At 35.9% G+C, this 17544-nt stretch overlaps 1 protein-coding gene across 2 annotated transcripts in view; it reads left to right on the top strand.

Annotated features, from left to right (window-relative positions):
• The window catches only part of LOC126374302 (high affinity cAMP-specific and IBMX-insensitive 3',5'-cyclic phosphodiesterase 8), a 342656-nt gene that overhangs the window by 122718 nt on the left and 202394 nt on the right, over nt 1-17544 (top strand). Inside the window, exon 1 of one of the 2 annotated variants that reach the window (XM_050020845.1) lies at nt 4133-5303. The exons of the other annotated variant lie outside the window; for it this stretch is intronic. Within the exon in view, the coding sequence (XP_049876802.1) occupies nt 5249-5303 (55 nt within the window). The 5' untranslated portion in view covers nt 4133-5248. Of the gene's footprint in view, nt 1-4132; nt 5304-17544 lie in introns of those variants that run through there. 2 annotated transcript variants of the gene reach the window in all.

Here is a 17544-nt window from a genome sequence, read left to right as displayed (position 1 = left end):
GGTGGTAGATCTTTTGTTAATTAGGTTGATACCATCAAGTCCATTGTCTATCCTCTAAGTGATAGCTCTAAGTATGGAAATGAGAAATAGGTATGTTAGCGCTTGTCAGTGGCGACCTTCCTAGTGGTAGCTCTTATGTTCATTGCATTGATACCTTCAAGTATATTGTCTATCCTCTAAGTGATAGCTCTAGGTATGGAAATGACAAATAGGTATATTAGCGCTTATCAATGGCGACCTTTCTAATGGTAGCTCTTATGTGCATTGTGCCTTTAAGTCCATTGTCTATCCTCTAAGTGATAGCTCTAGGTATGGAAATATAAAATAGGTATATTAGCGCTTAGCAATGGCAAACTTCCTAGTGATAGCTCTTATGTACATTAAGTTGGTACCATCAAATCCACTGTCCATCCGCTAAATGATAGCTGTAGGTATTAAAATAAGGCATAGGTATATTTGCGCTTTGCAACAGTCTTAGTGGTTGATTTTTATGTTAATAGGGTTGATACATCAAGTCCATTGTCTATCCTCTATTGTGATAGCTCTAAAAGGAAACAAATAGTCTGTCTATTCTCTAGTCAGACAGTTCACTACTAGTGCTTAACTAGGTGACTCTCCAAGTGGTGTTCTCTTGTTGTTTAGGTTGGTACCAATAATCATCACCCATACGTTGGAAGCTTGAATTATAATAAGATTAGAGTAATTTGGAAGAAATTGCTTACTATAATAAGGCTATCTTTTGCCTGTACTCTCTTAACACTCTTTCTGTTTTTATTGTTAGGGTATATTATCATCATCTTATATTGTAAGTATCATTCGGAGAAGATAACATTATTAACACCACTTAACAGAGACTGTGAGAAGGGATTATGTACTGTTATAATATATATAATATCATTTTTAAGTATGGTTATCTTGTAGTAAACCAATTATAATCCTCTAAATGTTTTAAGTGTTATCTTGAATAAGTTATGTATCTTGTCTACCAATGGTGTAGATGACTTCTGTGATATCGAGTACTACTGTGTCATAGGTACTTCTTGATGAACAGGGTAAACATGAAGTGCTTCTGTCATCTAATTATCTGAACTTGTCAAATTATTTCCGAGTTAATTATTTACTTTTCTATGCCATTCTGCGGTTATATTTCACTGGTTCTCTTTGTTTTATAATAAAACTGCTCATTTCATTCGCTGATAGTAAGTTATCAACCGCAACATAAGCCAAGAACACGAATTACAAAAAGAAACAAAAAAAAATTTTTTTTTTGACAGATGAAAATAAAAACGCGCCAATCAGGGACTGAAGACAAGGCTTAGGCCTATTTTGATCGTGATTTTCGAATATTAAATTACTAAAGTCAAGACTGTATAGTCCTCAGATCTTTGCCTGCCTTATATAAGGCAAATTTAAACAACATCAACATCGGAATAAAGTATAACTTTTAAAATCACTGTTATAACACGAACACGATACAATTTTAATATTATTATTATTTCTGTTAATAAAACTAGTTACTTTTATTAGTAATAAGTACCAACTTAAGTTACTTCTTCGAATGTTAGGATTATAAAATATAACCTCAAAAAAAGTAATTTGTTTTCGACAATAAAAGGAATTAAATTGAATTGATCATAATTATATCTTCTCTTGTTTTAGTAGATGGATAATGTTAAGACTTACCAGTTTAATCCACATTTTGTTTTATCAAAAAGAACTTACGCTCGTCGTCATCCACATTTTTTCTTTGGTACTGTTTCTAGCTTTTTTAGAGAAAAAAGCACTTGATTATGTAAGTAACAGATTTTTCGCACTATATCAATCATGTTTTTGTATTAAATATTGGTTTTCAATTAGTTTATTTACGGAGGCGAAGTGACGCGCCGGTGCACAAAAACCGTAATGACATTAGTTGACAGCTGCGTTCAGGAAGCGGGAAACTAACTTTTTTTTTTTTAGCTTTGGATATGAGCTTTGAAAATTGTGACGATGCTGGAGCATAAGACGTAGACTACACTGTTAAAAACCTCTCGAACAAGGAGCGAGTATAATATCGCTATTATTCTCAAATATGTTTTTCAATATACAATTTATTATACTGATGAGCAAATAAATTGATAATTACATTAATTATATCAGCCCGTTATTTTAGCTCAGTTTTGAGCTAGAATAAGGAATACGTACAGAACGGCAGCTCCCCGCTCCCCACCAGCGGCTGAGTTAGGTTTACCTCACCCCCCTCGGGCATAGTTTGGTCTTTAATCGTATTGCGTCAGAAATAACACACACAGGTGCGCGTGTACGATAAAGTCGATGTGTACTGTCTGTGTAGACGAGGTGTCAGAATGAAGTGTCCGGGGTGTGGTTTTAGTCTGTAAAGTTAGGTATATCTGTCATTTTCTTATCCGCCGAAAAAGAAAGGGACGGGTAATCGACAAGCATAAAATTTATAGAACACACGTCAATTTTAAGCACAAATCTAAAACAACCGTCTAATACACTGGCCCATAACCGGACAGAATTATGTTGACAGCACACGTCAAACGGTTTGCATACCTCACTCTTTCTAAAATTAAGAGCTGTCAATCATCCGTCCATTTCCTTTTCGGTGGATAAGAAAATGACAGGTATAACTTAAAATATTTTTTTTTTTTTTTATTAAATAAAAATAACAACCTTAATCTAATACAATTTACTGTCCACCAAAATGGAGGGCCATTTGAACGTGGACTAGCCATCATCACTGGCGTGACGTACAAAGAAGTATTATTATCCAAGATCGACAAAATTAGATGGCGTGTGCAGGAATTAGCACCAATATGTTATTATTGTATATTTCCAACTTCAACTTTTTTCTTACACAGTAGGTACTAACTGGATGATGGGCCTTCTGGGGCCAAGTAATCGACTAGACGGCCAGACCTTTAATCGCCCCATCTCTAATAGAGACATTACTGATTGTCTTTTATTTCTGGTCGATTTTAATTCCAGCCGAGCTGACCCGTGGTAACCCAGTTGGTAAAACGCTTGCCTCACACCTTGAGGTTGCAGGTTCGAATCCAGCACAGGCTTGAACCAATGACAGCCGAATTTGTTATCTAATTCATGTTTGGATCATAAATGATTATCACGTGCTCAGCGGTTAAGGAAAACATCGTGAAGAAACCCACATTCTCGAGAAATGCATTTTTGGAGGTATGTGACCTAACCTGTACTGGGCTGGTTTTCCCTTCGCGGGTTGGTCAATCGCTTGTGTAAAATGCCGGACCTGTTAATCTTCAGGTTAGGTACAAGCGGACCCTGTTAGAAACAGGATAATGCTAGGGGGATGATGTCTGTTAGCAATTCCAGGTGTAACCTTCTGTATCACCCACGTAATTCGGGAAGCCCGAAAAATATTATGGCATTCGATTAGCCTGACACGATTAGTAAATCGCACCTTATGTCATACCTTATCTAATCAGTAGTACTTTTAGCTCCGTAAACAGTAAGTAAATCTAAATTTTACTTCTCTACCTTGTAATAAGGATGAATTTACTACTTTACTACAACCTTTTTTCTGTTGAATAACAGGATTTGACGTCACGTTTAGTTTTAGATTAAAAAAAAGTTAAAAATAAATTTGGTTCTATTTACGAAAAAAAGGATTAGAATCTAAAATATCGTCAATTTTATTATTACTTAGTTGTTATTTTTTTTAACCGGCGTCAAACATACATTATTTACCTTCATATTTTCTTGCATATGCGTAGGATATGTATTTTTTTGTATTCCAGTCTTAGCACGGTGGGAAATAGGCGTGAGTTTATATGTATATGTGTGTATGTTATAGGGTTGAGTTGCTAATATACATAAGTACCTACCATCATAAGTATCAACCCACAAAAATATTACTTAATATATTATTTTACTTTATACCTAATGAAAATGTTACCATTGAGCAATAGATAGCCAATGATACCGGCGCGGCATACAGTGTCAGCTTTCAGCCACCAGTCAGCCTTAGACTGAATGTCTCATATCATACATGCATATAACCGCGTGTCTAAGCCACAACAATAAAATAATATAAATATGTGCGTAACTAATTTTGTTCACGTCGCGTCTCTCAGCAAAGTAGCGTGAGTCTGCCTCTTATCAGTCGACCTCCAGCCTGCATCGCAGCACACAGCCCTAGCCGCTCCATCGACATTAAAAAATAAATAAAAAAGAAACAATAAAAAGATAGAAAAATAAAAATGTGAAAAAGGATCCTAGCTGGTGACGTAACAGTGCAGTGCCACAAGTGATCGATGTGATATCCGTTTATCGTTAATTTAGCTGAATGAAAACTACTACAGGGCGAAGTGCGATAGGTACGTTAGGTGCGTAAAATTTATACATGATTATCTGTTTAACAAATAAACGTCAAATGACGAAGTCATGTTTGTCACTGAATGATAAATTCTCGATTCAAATACCTACTGCACAAAAATAACCGGACGTAATAAACAAAAAGAGATTCTTTATAATGTAATAATTCCATATAGCAACTATTAGCAAATCAGTATAAAGTATCCTTCATTCAAAAGCATTGCTGATTAAACAAAATTATTTCTGTGTCAGAGTAAATGTAGTTCTACACAAACGAAATTTGATAAACGTGAGCGCGCATGCGTTTGATGAACACAAACTGCTACCGTTTTGTTTACCGCTGTATCATATGACAGGCGATAACGTGTTGCCTAGTCGGCGATATACAACCGCGGCGGTGCTGATAAACTATTCCATACTAACGTACAACTGTTCGCCAAAGTCAGAGTTCCCTTCAGGACAACGCGTACTACAATCATAACTTTTACTCTTTCTTCCTCAACATAAAAGGAAATTTACATTCGTATCTATCTGCGCCAATAATAACGCTTATTTTAATTAGGCATAAACATGTTTCTAATTTCAATGTGACTGTAAACCGATTTCCTATGACGTGACCGGCGGTCTATTTCGAAATTTTATCGATAAAATCCCAGAATAACGACCGCCTCACTACAAATCGAGTTTATTTTTATTTTGTCGAATTTGAATTTATGGAACGCGCGCGTGAAACTGCCTTGAATATTATCGGAAAAGTATTATTTTTTAATTTTAGTCGGTGGCAACGATAACTGTGGACTTACGGTGTATTCAGTGTTGAACTAAAAATATTTAAAATGTGACTGAAATGTTTTGAGTGCGTAATGTGTAGTGTATTAGAAGAAACATTGTGAATATGTCCTTGAAAATGAATATTGACCCTGAAGATTTCGCCGATGACAGATTTACAGGTAATTCACAAATATTTATATGTAATTAAACAAAAACATGTTCGTTTTATACGAAACCAGGAAAACATTTGAAAAATAACCTCACTATGTACTAGATATATCCTCATTGATACATTTTCCTTATATTCACCAAGTCATATAAACATAAATTAATGGCTTAATTAACAGTTTATAAGAATAATGCTCAATTGAGAAAACACACATAAGTAATTATAATTGTAAGTAATTTGTACGTAATTTCTGGATTAGGTTCCTCCGTCATCGACATGATTCCTTTCATTGCCAACACAAGTAAACCGTAAATAAGTATATTGTTATAAAAGACCAAACATGGCTGCAAGTTGTCATGAGACAACTTGATATTCTGGGACTACAGAAAGGTTACCATAGAAGAATTAAAGACACAATAACATTTGAACTCTATGCCTGCGGTCAAAATTAAAGCTGTGATGTATGTAGTTTTGTGTTGTTGGCATAACTGAATCGAAACTGCAATATAGCCGAGCTAAAATTCAAATAAGTGTTACTTCTAAATACTTATTACTACTACTTACCTATTATTTGTAGTAAGTATATAATGAAGAACTAATATAAAAAAACACTAACGCGCAATTTATTTGACTTGCCGCAAATGAACTTGACTTTTTAAAAAATACATTGAGAAAAGGAATAATTAGGTACCTAAGACAACATCTAGCCAAACTTCACTTTACCATAGCACAATGAGAATGAAACGCAAAACGTAAGTTTATTCAGAACAACTTTAATTGCTGAAAACCTGCACTTTACACTTTAAAACTTGCCAAGAAAGTTCTAACTGGGTAACCGAATACTGCTGTAGTTACAGACTTTGAATGCAAATGTTGAATCATTTTATACTGACTTTTTGAATTCGTTCTTTCTATTTTTATTGGGTAAGAATAAGAAGAATTAGGGCCTGTTCCACCACGCGTTAATTAAATTGTAGCGTTGACAGTGACTCTCCGAACGGCGACTCTCGCTACGGTGAGTCTCTTTACAGCGAGTGGCCTTATTTTCTCTCTACTTCGAGCGAGTTTTGATGTTAGAGTACAGTTATGGTAAAAACTGTTTTGCTGTTTTCTTATACTTTTCGAGTTCGTTGTTTTTCTATAGAGGTAGGGGAGGCCTTTGCCCAGCAGTGGGATCTTGTAGACTAGATTAGATTAGATTATTTTTTATATAAGTAGTAGTGTTAGACCTAATCTTTTTATTTATGATTTGGTTTAAATAGACAATTACTTACAATTAATTTTCCTCTGTTAGATATGTGGCAGAGAACCAGACTACTCTCAGCCAGATAAGTTCTGAATAGCATAACAGTATAAGCTGACGACTAAATTATCAATTGGGCTAGTCAGAGGTATGTTTATCATATGAAGTACCCACGCTTACCGAGCTTTCTGTTAAACATTAGATGGTGAGCCATATCGCGCTCTATTTTGGAAATACTATCAAACAATTATTCTTTTTACTTCTTTTTTGAATGACTTATCGTATATTTAACTAAAGTTAACTTGGCCGGAAAGCAAATGGTGAAATTATCGTTTTCTGTAAAGGTTCTGTTACGAAATTAAGCGATTCGCCAGAGAATAAGTCGCCAGCTGACGAATTAAGCCGGAATAACTCAAGAGGATTAGACGCGCTAGTAATGGCTGGTCATATTTAGCGCAGAACCGATAACCGTTGAGCAATTTGTCCTTGGGTGGACAGCGGATGTGGACGTAGCTTAACGCCGTATTACACTACCCATTCCATTGGACCCCATGCGTTTATATCGGGCAGAATAATAGCACGCGGATTTTGGCATACATTTTTATACCAACACCCGATGCATCTGGTCGGATGATCGCGCAGTGTAATAACGCCTTTAGTATTTTTACTGGACGATGTTTTTGCTGGATAACACATACATTCATACACACTCATTTTTACATACATACATATTTCCTCGCCTCATGGTTGCCTGGAAGAAATTGCTCTAGAGCAATAAGGCCGCAAAAATTGTACAGTATTCATGTGTTATGTCTGATTGTTGAAAGTATATTTGAAGAATTTGAAGCACACGACACTACATTACACCAGGAAAGAAACATCTACCAAACTTGGATGAAATCCTCCATTTTTATTCTAAAATTTCCCGGCCGATGTCCAGCAGCGTAGCTAATCCATCGTGTTTATACCAGATACATACTTCTAACATCAGAGTGAGATAAGAGTAAAATATATGAACCACTCGCGGTAGCTCGTGGTATAGATATGGTGTAATCCATGCCGTTATCTCTACTGGTAAACATGTATTATTGATTTTTGCCTAACTCACGCCTAGCTCTGATAACCCAAAATGCGTACGCTACACTAGATGACGCATTCACGAAGTCAATGACGATTGAAAGAAAGATTAAAGTCAATAAACGATTAGCACGACGAGTAAACGATTGATGAATGTGGAGGAACCAAGAATGCCATTGTATCTGCTTACCCCGGTTTCCTCACGACTCTTCTTCACCGCTGCGCACGTGATAATAATTTATGATCCAAACATGAATTCGAAAACAAATTCGACAATCATTGGTTTAGGCCGGTGTTGGATTCGAACCTTGCGACCTCAAAGTGAGAAATGAAATGAAATAAAATTAATTCGCTCTAGAGTGGTACAAAAGATCTTAAATATACATTATATCAAAAAAAGTCCATCACTCAACCATACAGCGTGCGAATATTAATATTAAATAATTTATAATTTAAGGGAAGCGTTCTACCAACTGGGCTAACTCTGTTAATTGGTGAAAACTTAACAACCAACAACCAAAATAACTATAACATTAACTACCCTCTATTGGTCCCCGCCTGCGATACTTTCCATCAAATAAACACGCCACTATTGATATAGGTATAATATGTTACTATAGGCCGACACACTCCGTAATTGACACGACATATATGCTACTAGAGTCCATTAGTATGCCACCGTCATAGAGCAACATGGACCTCCGCGGACCGGAGGGGAGTAGCCATGGCGTCAGTTGCCAATACTACATTTTCTGCCACATTTCGCGTGGCGGGAAGGTGTGAGACGTCACATTGCGGTTGTACCAATTGCCGATAAAAAAACTATCGATAAATTCAACAATTCGTTCAGGGAAATCAGGCAATTAGGGCTTCTCTGTTTACCATCACACATAGTTGAGCCAACATCATCTTCATCAATTTAAGAGCCACGCTCTTGTCGATGCAGCATTGAGCCAACATACTTGGCCAATATATAAAAAAAGGTTTAAAATATGATAAATAAAGATAGTTATAAAATTGGCAAAAATGAAGTGGAGGAAATATTATTGATGAAATGACAGGTAAAATTGAGGAAGTAATTGTAATTGGCATAAATAATCCAACTAAAAATTGGGACTACAAATTTTAACTTGGCTTGAAAGGAGCTTGTCTATTGTAAGGTTTATAAAACTACCTGTCCTGGGGACATATAGGTTCGCAGAGGGGAATGCCTGCGTATAGTTACTCCCCCAGTGTTGCTCTTTGGCGCCGTATCAACGCAATGCTGGTGACAGGTATTGTTATAAAATCTCATTAGTGAGTTATTCAAATCATGACTTAGTCACTACCGTCACTACTCAATCAATGTTGAAAATTAATTTACAATTGACTTTATGTCAATTTTGTACGTCATAGATTTGCAATTTCCAGCAGGTTTCCATTAAAGCGACTTTGTGTCCATCATATTTCAGTACCAACGTATTACCATCTATTACTGCTACTCCATTTTAAATACTATAACAAGGAGCATGAAAAATTCTAACCTGTCACTTTTCGTTTAGCGTATAACGCGATAAATATGGAAAACAAATGAATACTAATAAACTTATATGAAAAGAGCTTTATCACTATTTCAAATATGTTGTCATAAAGATATGACTTTGGCGTGTTCACAAAGTGACGGTTTTAGAAACGTCGCAACGGATGACAAATTTTTAATATCCATAACAATACCGTTTACTGTGACGGAACAATTTTTTAATGTTTATGGACTGGAAACAAGTACTTTTAGCCTAATCTAAATTTTATAAATTATTCACTTCACTTTTTGGAATGGTGTTATAGTCTTGATTGTATTTATAAATAAATGGTAGTTTAACTTTTCGAACGCCGGAACGCAGATCTCAACCAGACACAATGAAAAGTCAATTGTGTCTGGTATCTCGGCAGATGAGAGGTTAAGACGCTGAATTTTTCAGAAGGTCTTTTTGTAAACGAATGAATGAATAAACACATTATTGCACACACAATAACAGAACACATAATACAAGAAAAAACTGACAACCAAAAAAAAAACAAATCTTCTATCCGCATTTTCTGCGTGTCCGGACACGGTACAACGACAACCACTAATTGGTCGTGAGCTGCTAGACAGCTGTCTGCAAATAAACTCTCCACAAAATATCGAAGCCGCGGCATTATTTTTGCTTTTCAGCTTTAATTTTTTTGACGTGAGTTATTGTAGATTTGGCTCGGATGGATTTATTAGTCGGCCGGACGAATGTGGTGATGGCTGTCGCCAAATTTTGTACATTTTAGCTATCTTTGAAGTTATTAGTGTAGTAAATGTAATGAAGATGTTAGAATCACCTTTTTTATTTTGCAATATGCTCTCACTTTTGAGGTCGCAGGTTCGAATTCAGCACAGGCTTAAACCAATGATTGTCGAATTTGTTTTCGAATTCATGTTTGGATCAAACACCCACGTGTCACGTGCTCAGCGGTGAAGGAAAATATCGTGTGGAAACCCATATTCCCGTGAAATGCATTTTCGGAGGTCTTTCGGTGGACCCTGTGAAAAACGGGATTATGCTAGGGACATGATGATGATGCTTCCTGGTCGGAACACTATTCAGTACACAATTTCTTATTATATTAATAAATTCTACATACTCTGTACTTTCATGTGTACGCCAATTGTCCACCAGATTAGGGAAGACACAATCCCTGTGTCGGATCTTATGACATGCCCGGGAAGATAAGCAGCTGAACGTTTGCTGTTTGTTATTCGTTATCCGTCCAGCAAAGCTAACAATAACATATTGCATACTTTCCACAACTCTAACGTTCCTAGTCTAAAAGATATAGAGTAGTAAACCATAAATAGACAACCCATATTCACTTAGTACAGATGAACTGTTGCTATTTCCTCGCATATTTCACTCAGTCTGACATGGAAATTCGAAAGCTGTTCGCATAGTAAATTGCATTTTCCGTTAGACCTAAACCAAGTTCACTAGAAAATATTTCTTACCCGCTACGGAATTGCATACAATTTGCATCAATTTGCTTGCTAGCAATACAAGGGTTAAATGTTGTGATTTCTGACGTTTACAAAAAATAGCTGCATGGTATTTTTAAATTGGAAGATTCTGTTTTATTGTAGATACATATCATGAATGTTATGCATTACCGTCTTTCGCATATCACTTCTTCGTCGATGAAAGACAGGTTTTGAAAATCGAAGCTGATATGTGTTTCTCAAACATAACATAAACAGCCTATATACGTCCCACTGCTGGGCACAGGCCTCCCCTTAATCAACCGGAGGCGGTATGGAGCATACTCCACCACGCTGCTCCACTGTGGGTTAGTGGAGGTGTTTTTACGGCTAATAGCCGAGGCCAACGGCTTAACTTGCTCTCCGAAGCACGGAACCAACTTATTTTTCTGTCAATCAGGTGATTCAAGCCTGTAAAGTCCTTAACAAACAAAGGACAGTCTCACAAAGTGATTTCGACAATGTCCCCATCGGGAATCGAAGCCGGACCTCCAGACCGTGAGCCTAACGCTCTATCCACTACACCACGGAGGCTGATATGTGTTCTCCAAACACAGTGGAATAATCACATCGTTCAAAAAATAAAATTTGATTGAAGCATTCACTCGTCGATTCAAAAATTAATTCAAGATGAGATTCTGTCTTTTATCGGCGATAAATTAAAATACCTACACTAAAAGCAAAATTGAAAAAATACTTTTTAAACGTAATGTTGCCTACCCTATAAAGGAGTGGAGATTTTTAATTAAGCAATAAAAGAATTTTACGAGACTCGGCGAAGAAATATATTAATTCAGATTTTTGTTAGTAAGATTTTTCTCGTAACTAAAACCTTTTTACGAAGTAAAACTTCATTTTGGGATGCCTAAGTAGGCTTTGTTTAAGTGCCTATTACGTATTCTACTACGATCGAATTAAGTCATTCTGAGGCGTGATTATTAGTAAATAGTGTTTATTGTAACTCCATTGCTGGATTTGAGTACAGGGAATAAAACATAGCAATAGTTCAGCTGATTATTGAAATGTCTTAAAACCAGACTATGAAAGTGTCCTCTCCGAAATGAAGAACAAGCAGTGAGCTGAATATTAGGGGCGGCTGATCGTAGCAAAAATATCTATACAGAAGTGAACAAGGTTGTAACGCAAAAGCTTACAATGTTTGTATATCTATCTATCTATATCAGCCTAAATTTATATCCAATTTTGGACGTAGGCCTCTTCCATGTTTTTCCATTTCCGACGATCCTGGGCTATCGACATCCAGCCATATCCTGCGTGCCGCACAATGTCGTCCTTCCATCTCATTGGTGGTCTTCCTCTCGGTCTTGTGAATGCTCGTGGGCGCCACTCTAACAATCTCCGGGTCCATCTTTCCTTGCTCATTCGAGCAATGTGTCCCGCCCATCTCCACTTGCGTTCGGCAATTACTTTTACCATACATACAATGTTTGTATACGCCTTAAATATTAAATAGGACTTAGTATTTGATAATAGTATTTGTAACACGATATTTACTATGTTACACATGTATGATGACTATGATGGAGTGTGGGCCCGCGAGGGTTGGCGTTAATACATATCATAATAATGAGCTGATGCGGAGCGACTGGTATTGTATTACACGGCCTATATCGACTAGGTGAGTAGGTGAGGTAAAGTGCAAATCCGCGTCAGTAGACTAGTGTGATTGATCCTCTAGTTACTTATTAAATAACTTGTAAAAAAAATATTGACACATTGATTAAAAAGATGTGTTGCTTTTGCAGTTTCTTGTCATTACTTCTCCTCAACCATACATAACGCGTTGCGAAATGATCTAGATTCCAAAATGATAAACACATTCAACAAGTTTATCCATGTTTTCTACTATTCATGATAATTACGTTGAATAAATGATTGAAATTTGATTGATTTGAAAAGGCACAAAAAATATAATGCTATATTGCAATTTGACGACACACTTGTTTTATATGCGGAAATGTCAAATTGCAATATTTCTTCTTCATTATAAAGAAATATATAATATAGGGGCAAACGATTACCGTCGCCTATAGACACCCGCACCAGCAGAGGAGTCACAAGTGCCTCGCTGACCTGTCACATGTACGCTCTTTTTTTGAAGGTTTGAAGGTCGTATCTGTCTCAAAACACAGCAGGCGACGATAGGGTACTTGACTGGGTAAAAGGTAAATTATAAAATGCTAATCTAGAAATAAAAGCCAGTTTTAAATGACCAAAAATCAATCTCATTTTACTTTTCGACTTATTTTCCAATTTTATTTATGAAATAAGTACGACGTTTGACCGCTTTTATTGACAACGTCACAGGTCAGTAAGAAAATTACGTTTTGACGTGTCGTAAAAAGAATCTCTTTTGACTAGGTTGTTATGCCTATTCATTCCACAGATATTTTTTAGATGGATTGCTTCTATGTGGCTTATTTAACCCCTCTGATGTAACCCTGTCCCATCTTAGGACTTTGTATTAGAAGTGGCTGCAGCTGTTTAGTGCTATCTGGATTACGTGAGTGTGTTGTGTCTGTATCAAATCAACTAAGACTTTATAAATTGACTTAACAAACTTCTTAGTCGCTTTACTTCTAAGTTTGTCTACAGAAGTTATTCAGATGCAAATGTGCAATCCGTTGCTTCAGACCAACTGTAAGGGTGATAAATTCTCTTCAAGCGCTAGAAGTTGGTTTAAATCTCAGAGAAATTATAGACGGGAAACGTCTCTGAGGTTTAAATTAATGTTGTCTACATATCATAACAGTACAGTAATTTCTAAGCTTGTCGTAAAAAGAGGTTGTGAGTATCAAATTAAATACATACTATCACTTGTGCATAAAGATAGAAAAAAATGACATTTCATTGTTACATACAAAATAATTATGTGCATCATTAAAAATAAAAGTTTTGAGTAAGTAGGTATGTAAAAAGAATAATCCAGTCAGGATATGAAGATCTGCTCATGTACACTACTAATATTTTTTTAAATTTTAGTCTTAGCAATACACAAATTTTGCTTTGTCTTACAATGTTATTATAAAAGATAAGCTTTTAAAGCAATCATTGTGGGACAAATTAGATTTTCTACATTCCTCATTCAAAATACAAATATTGTGGGTTCATTATGTTACAATGAAATTATGGAACATATGTTAGACTTGTTTATTTTATCGCGTCAAGATCTCGTGCATTATTTTGCTCGGATTTTGGCTAGCTGCCAAACCATAGACCGGAGCTGAAAATAATATCGCCAAATATCTAAAAAAAGTATTCAGTTCGTTGAATATAAAACGTTTATAGAAGATTCTAAGTATAAGTGACATTTGTATGACCGTTGGCATTTTTATAATAACACTGTAAACTAGATTCAAGTTCGTGAAGTAACTTCGTCATTGCCGCCGTGTGACGTCGACAGTTTATTGAAGTGCACTCGTGCATTTTCAATTTTGCGTAGTAGGTAACAGGGTTTTGTTTGTTTATTCAATTGTAAAGCAGATTTGTAAATGTCTAAACAGATATAACAGCTTAGCAGTAAATGCGAGTTTTGCTGTAGATAAATGGGCATGTCGTCGGATTAGTTAGTATTTTTTTTATATTTGTATCCCGAATAGAAACATAAATTACACGATTTACTACTCTAGGGAGAGAATTTACGGAGGAACAGTAATATTTTATGTTCATATTTTTTGAGAATATAAGAATGTAAGTAAATATATTTTGCTCGACAATTTATCTTTTCATTTAATAGCACGTAATGAAAACATTAAACGTGGTTTGAGCACTTTGAAGGACGTCCTTGGGCGAGATTACTTTTCTCAATTAGTTTTGGAGGTACCTCCAATATAAGTACGTATTTAATATCTTCCAATTTTGAAATTGAGTATACCGGCCAACGCAAATTAATTTCAGACATTTATTTCTTTCGTGAATGAGCCATACTAAAATAATAAAGAGAGTATTATTTATTCAGGGTTTTCGAGGGATCTCATTATTTTCCACTCTAAATATAAAGTGATAGGTAAGTCTTAGACAAAAATCTCTATTCGAAGTATGCATCGCTAAAATGTGATAAATATTATCTAAAGTAAGTTTCATCCAAATAAACATAAAGGTAGTTTCAGGACGGTAATTTTAGACTTTGATAAAATAACAAAAACCGTAAACGCAACGTACAACTGTCATCAGAAACGATTATGGTTATCCTTGATCATGAATTATTGTAATCATCACAGAATTCAATGGAAAATTGTTGGCATTATGTCTAATTAATATCACTTAGCTACATTATCAATACGGTTTTTTTTTCTTTAAGGCGGATTTCTGACTACTTTAACTAAGCATAAAGTTTTTGCTACGACGCCACAGAGATAATCGTTTATGGGAAAGTCGTTGAATTATTCATTAGAAATAATAATGGGCATTTACAATCAATAAACACAGGACATGTAGAGACGAATAAAAATATGCACAATAGGCGGTCTTATTGCTAAACAGCAATTTCTGCCAGGCATTGAAGCGCGGGATGGTGCAATACAATAAAATGAAAAAATAAAGTAATAAGAAACACGCCACAAAAACATTACTAGTAACTTACCACTATTTTCTCCATCCATTGACACTGTTTTTGTCGCTACTACGTAGATAATTACACAGCTTACAGCTTTTAAGACAGAAATGCTAGCTCTCATTTAACTGTCTTCCGCAATATCTGCAATAATAATTGTACTTACATTTTCAGCATTTGTGTCAATAAAATTATCTCATCGTACTCACCTTTCGCACACATAACGTCCGCCTTCACACAGTCCATCTACAGGTTCTTAAGTTTCCTATCCCTATATACACCTACAATATCTACATTCACACCCATAACACTTATTGTTCTATGACTTTTATCCACCTGAACTTTAGGGACTTCAGGCTCATCATCACTAATTTAAAAGCCACGCTCTTGTCGGTGTAGCATTCTCCATTCTTGTCTATCAAAGACCAATTCCTTCACTTCCTTATAAAACACTACATTCGCCTTCTCTTTAATCTGTTCCATGTAAGCTCTCCTTGGTCTTCCCCTTCCTCTCTTTCCTTGTAGCTTCCTTTCTATGATGTTTTTATTAAATTCGTCGTCTCTTAATAATTGTCAAATCATCTTGCCTCTTCTGTCTTGTCTTTTCAGGCTACTGTCTCCAAAAAAGAAAAATTGGCGCTGTTTAGTGTTTTCTTTATTTAATCTTCTAATTTCATAGATAACAGACATAATATGCATCTTTTATATTTATTTTTAGGTATAAATGATGTCCCTTGTTATTACACCCATGCACAACACATCTTCCACCCATTATTATTTTGATGAAAGTAAAGAGAACCAATATAGGCAGCAACGTAATCATATACTATCTGATCTAAATATCAAGCAACAATCATTTTTAAATATGCCTCTGCCATTGCATTTTTGAATGTATCCTAGCAATTAAAAAGTAGCTAATTAACACGTTAAATCTGTACACCGCCATCTATGTTCTTTTGTCGGGAACTTAGCATGGAAAGTCCCTCGTTATAAATCACGTGGCTAACAGCTAAGCTACACTCCTTAGCACATCGGCGAAAAGTCACCAGTATGTCGGTATTCTACAGACTGCACTTCGGGGAGTGTGCCCGCGATCTACACGAGCTCATTCCACCATCCCCTTTTATCTTCGGACTTCGTACGGCCGGATTCCATCCCTATTTGGTGGATATCACAAATATCCGCACAAAGCGCTTCGCATCGTCCTTCATTATGCGCACTAACTACTAGGGAGTGGAATTCTTTTCCGTTATCTGTATTTCCGAATGCATATAACCCGGGTGCTTTCAAGGCCAGTGTGAACAGGCACCATCTTAAGCCTCGTCAGTGCCTTCGGGCAAGTCTGACCCATCAAAGGTAAAAAAAAATCTAATACGTCATAAATAAACCAATGTACAGTGACGTAACAAATTCACTGACTTATTTAATTGGTATGCCATTATCTCGTGTCATGCCCATGTAAGCGACATGCACTAAACATGCCTTGTCACACGATATGTTACGTGACTTGTGACGTAGCATTATGTGACAAATGTGATAATGTCAATTACCACATAATTTATGTCTGCATGTCGATATTGTGTTCCTATTAGGTATATCATCTAGTATAACCCTCGCACATCTTAAACAATGTAAGTAACTTAACTACATAGTTTTGGTCAGATGATTTAAGAATAGGTAATTCATTTATAAATTATATTCATAATTAATGTAATCATATTTAGTTGTACTACCTGTATAAATTCTATGAATTAAATATACTATAAACTTATGCATATACATTTTCGGCCGACATTGTAAATAGGTACGGTCACGAGCATTAATGTGTATACACTTTGGTACCATGTCACATTAACTTTTTTTGACAAATTGAACTGTAAGTCACGCTAAATGTCAAATATGTTAGTGCGACAGAGCCTAATGTGGGTACATTATATTGCTCATGACTGTACCACGGAGCGCACAATTTGTATGAGAACCGCTGTCGCCGGTTCAATCTCACTCAGTTTTACTACTCCTGGAAACTAATAACTGCCATAGCGCTATGCTTCTCAAATTCCATAGCCACTTTACCGATAATGTATATTTTATGTGTAAGGCTGCAATTTTATCATTACTTTTCTAAGATACTGCATACAAACAAACATCGTGAGGAAACCCACGTTCCCGAGAAATGCATTTTCGGTGGTATGTGACCTAATCTGTATTGGGCTGGTTTTCCCTTCGCGGGTTGAAAGGTCATACAGGCAGTTGCTTCTGTAAAAACCGGACCTGTTAAATCTTCAGGTAAGGTATGCGGACCCTATGAAAAACGGGAT

The sequence above is a fragment of the Pectinophora gossypiella genome, chromosome 17 (assembly GCF_024362695.1).
Source record: "Pectinophora gossypiella chromosome 17, ilPecGoss1.1, whole genome shotgun sequence".
Taxonomy (NCBI): Eukaryota; Metazoa; Arthropoda; class Insecta; order Lepidoptera; family Gelechiidae; genus Pectinophora; species Pectinophora gossypiella.
Note: the sequence above shows the minus strand (reverse complement) of the source record. Positions and strands in the feature narration are given on the sequence as shown.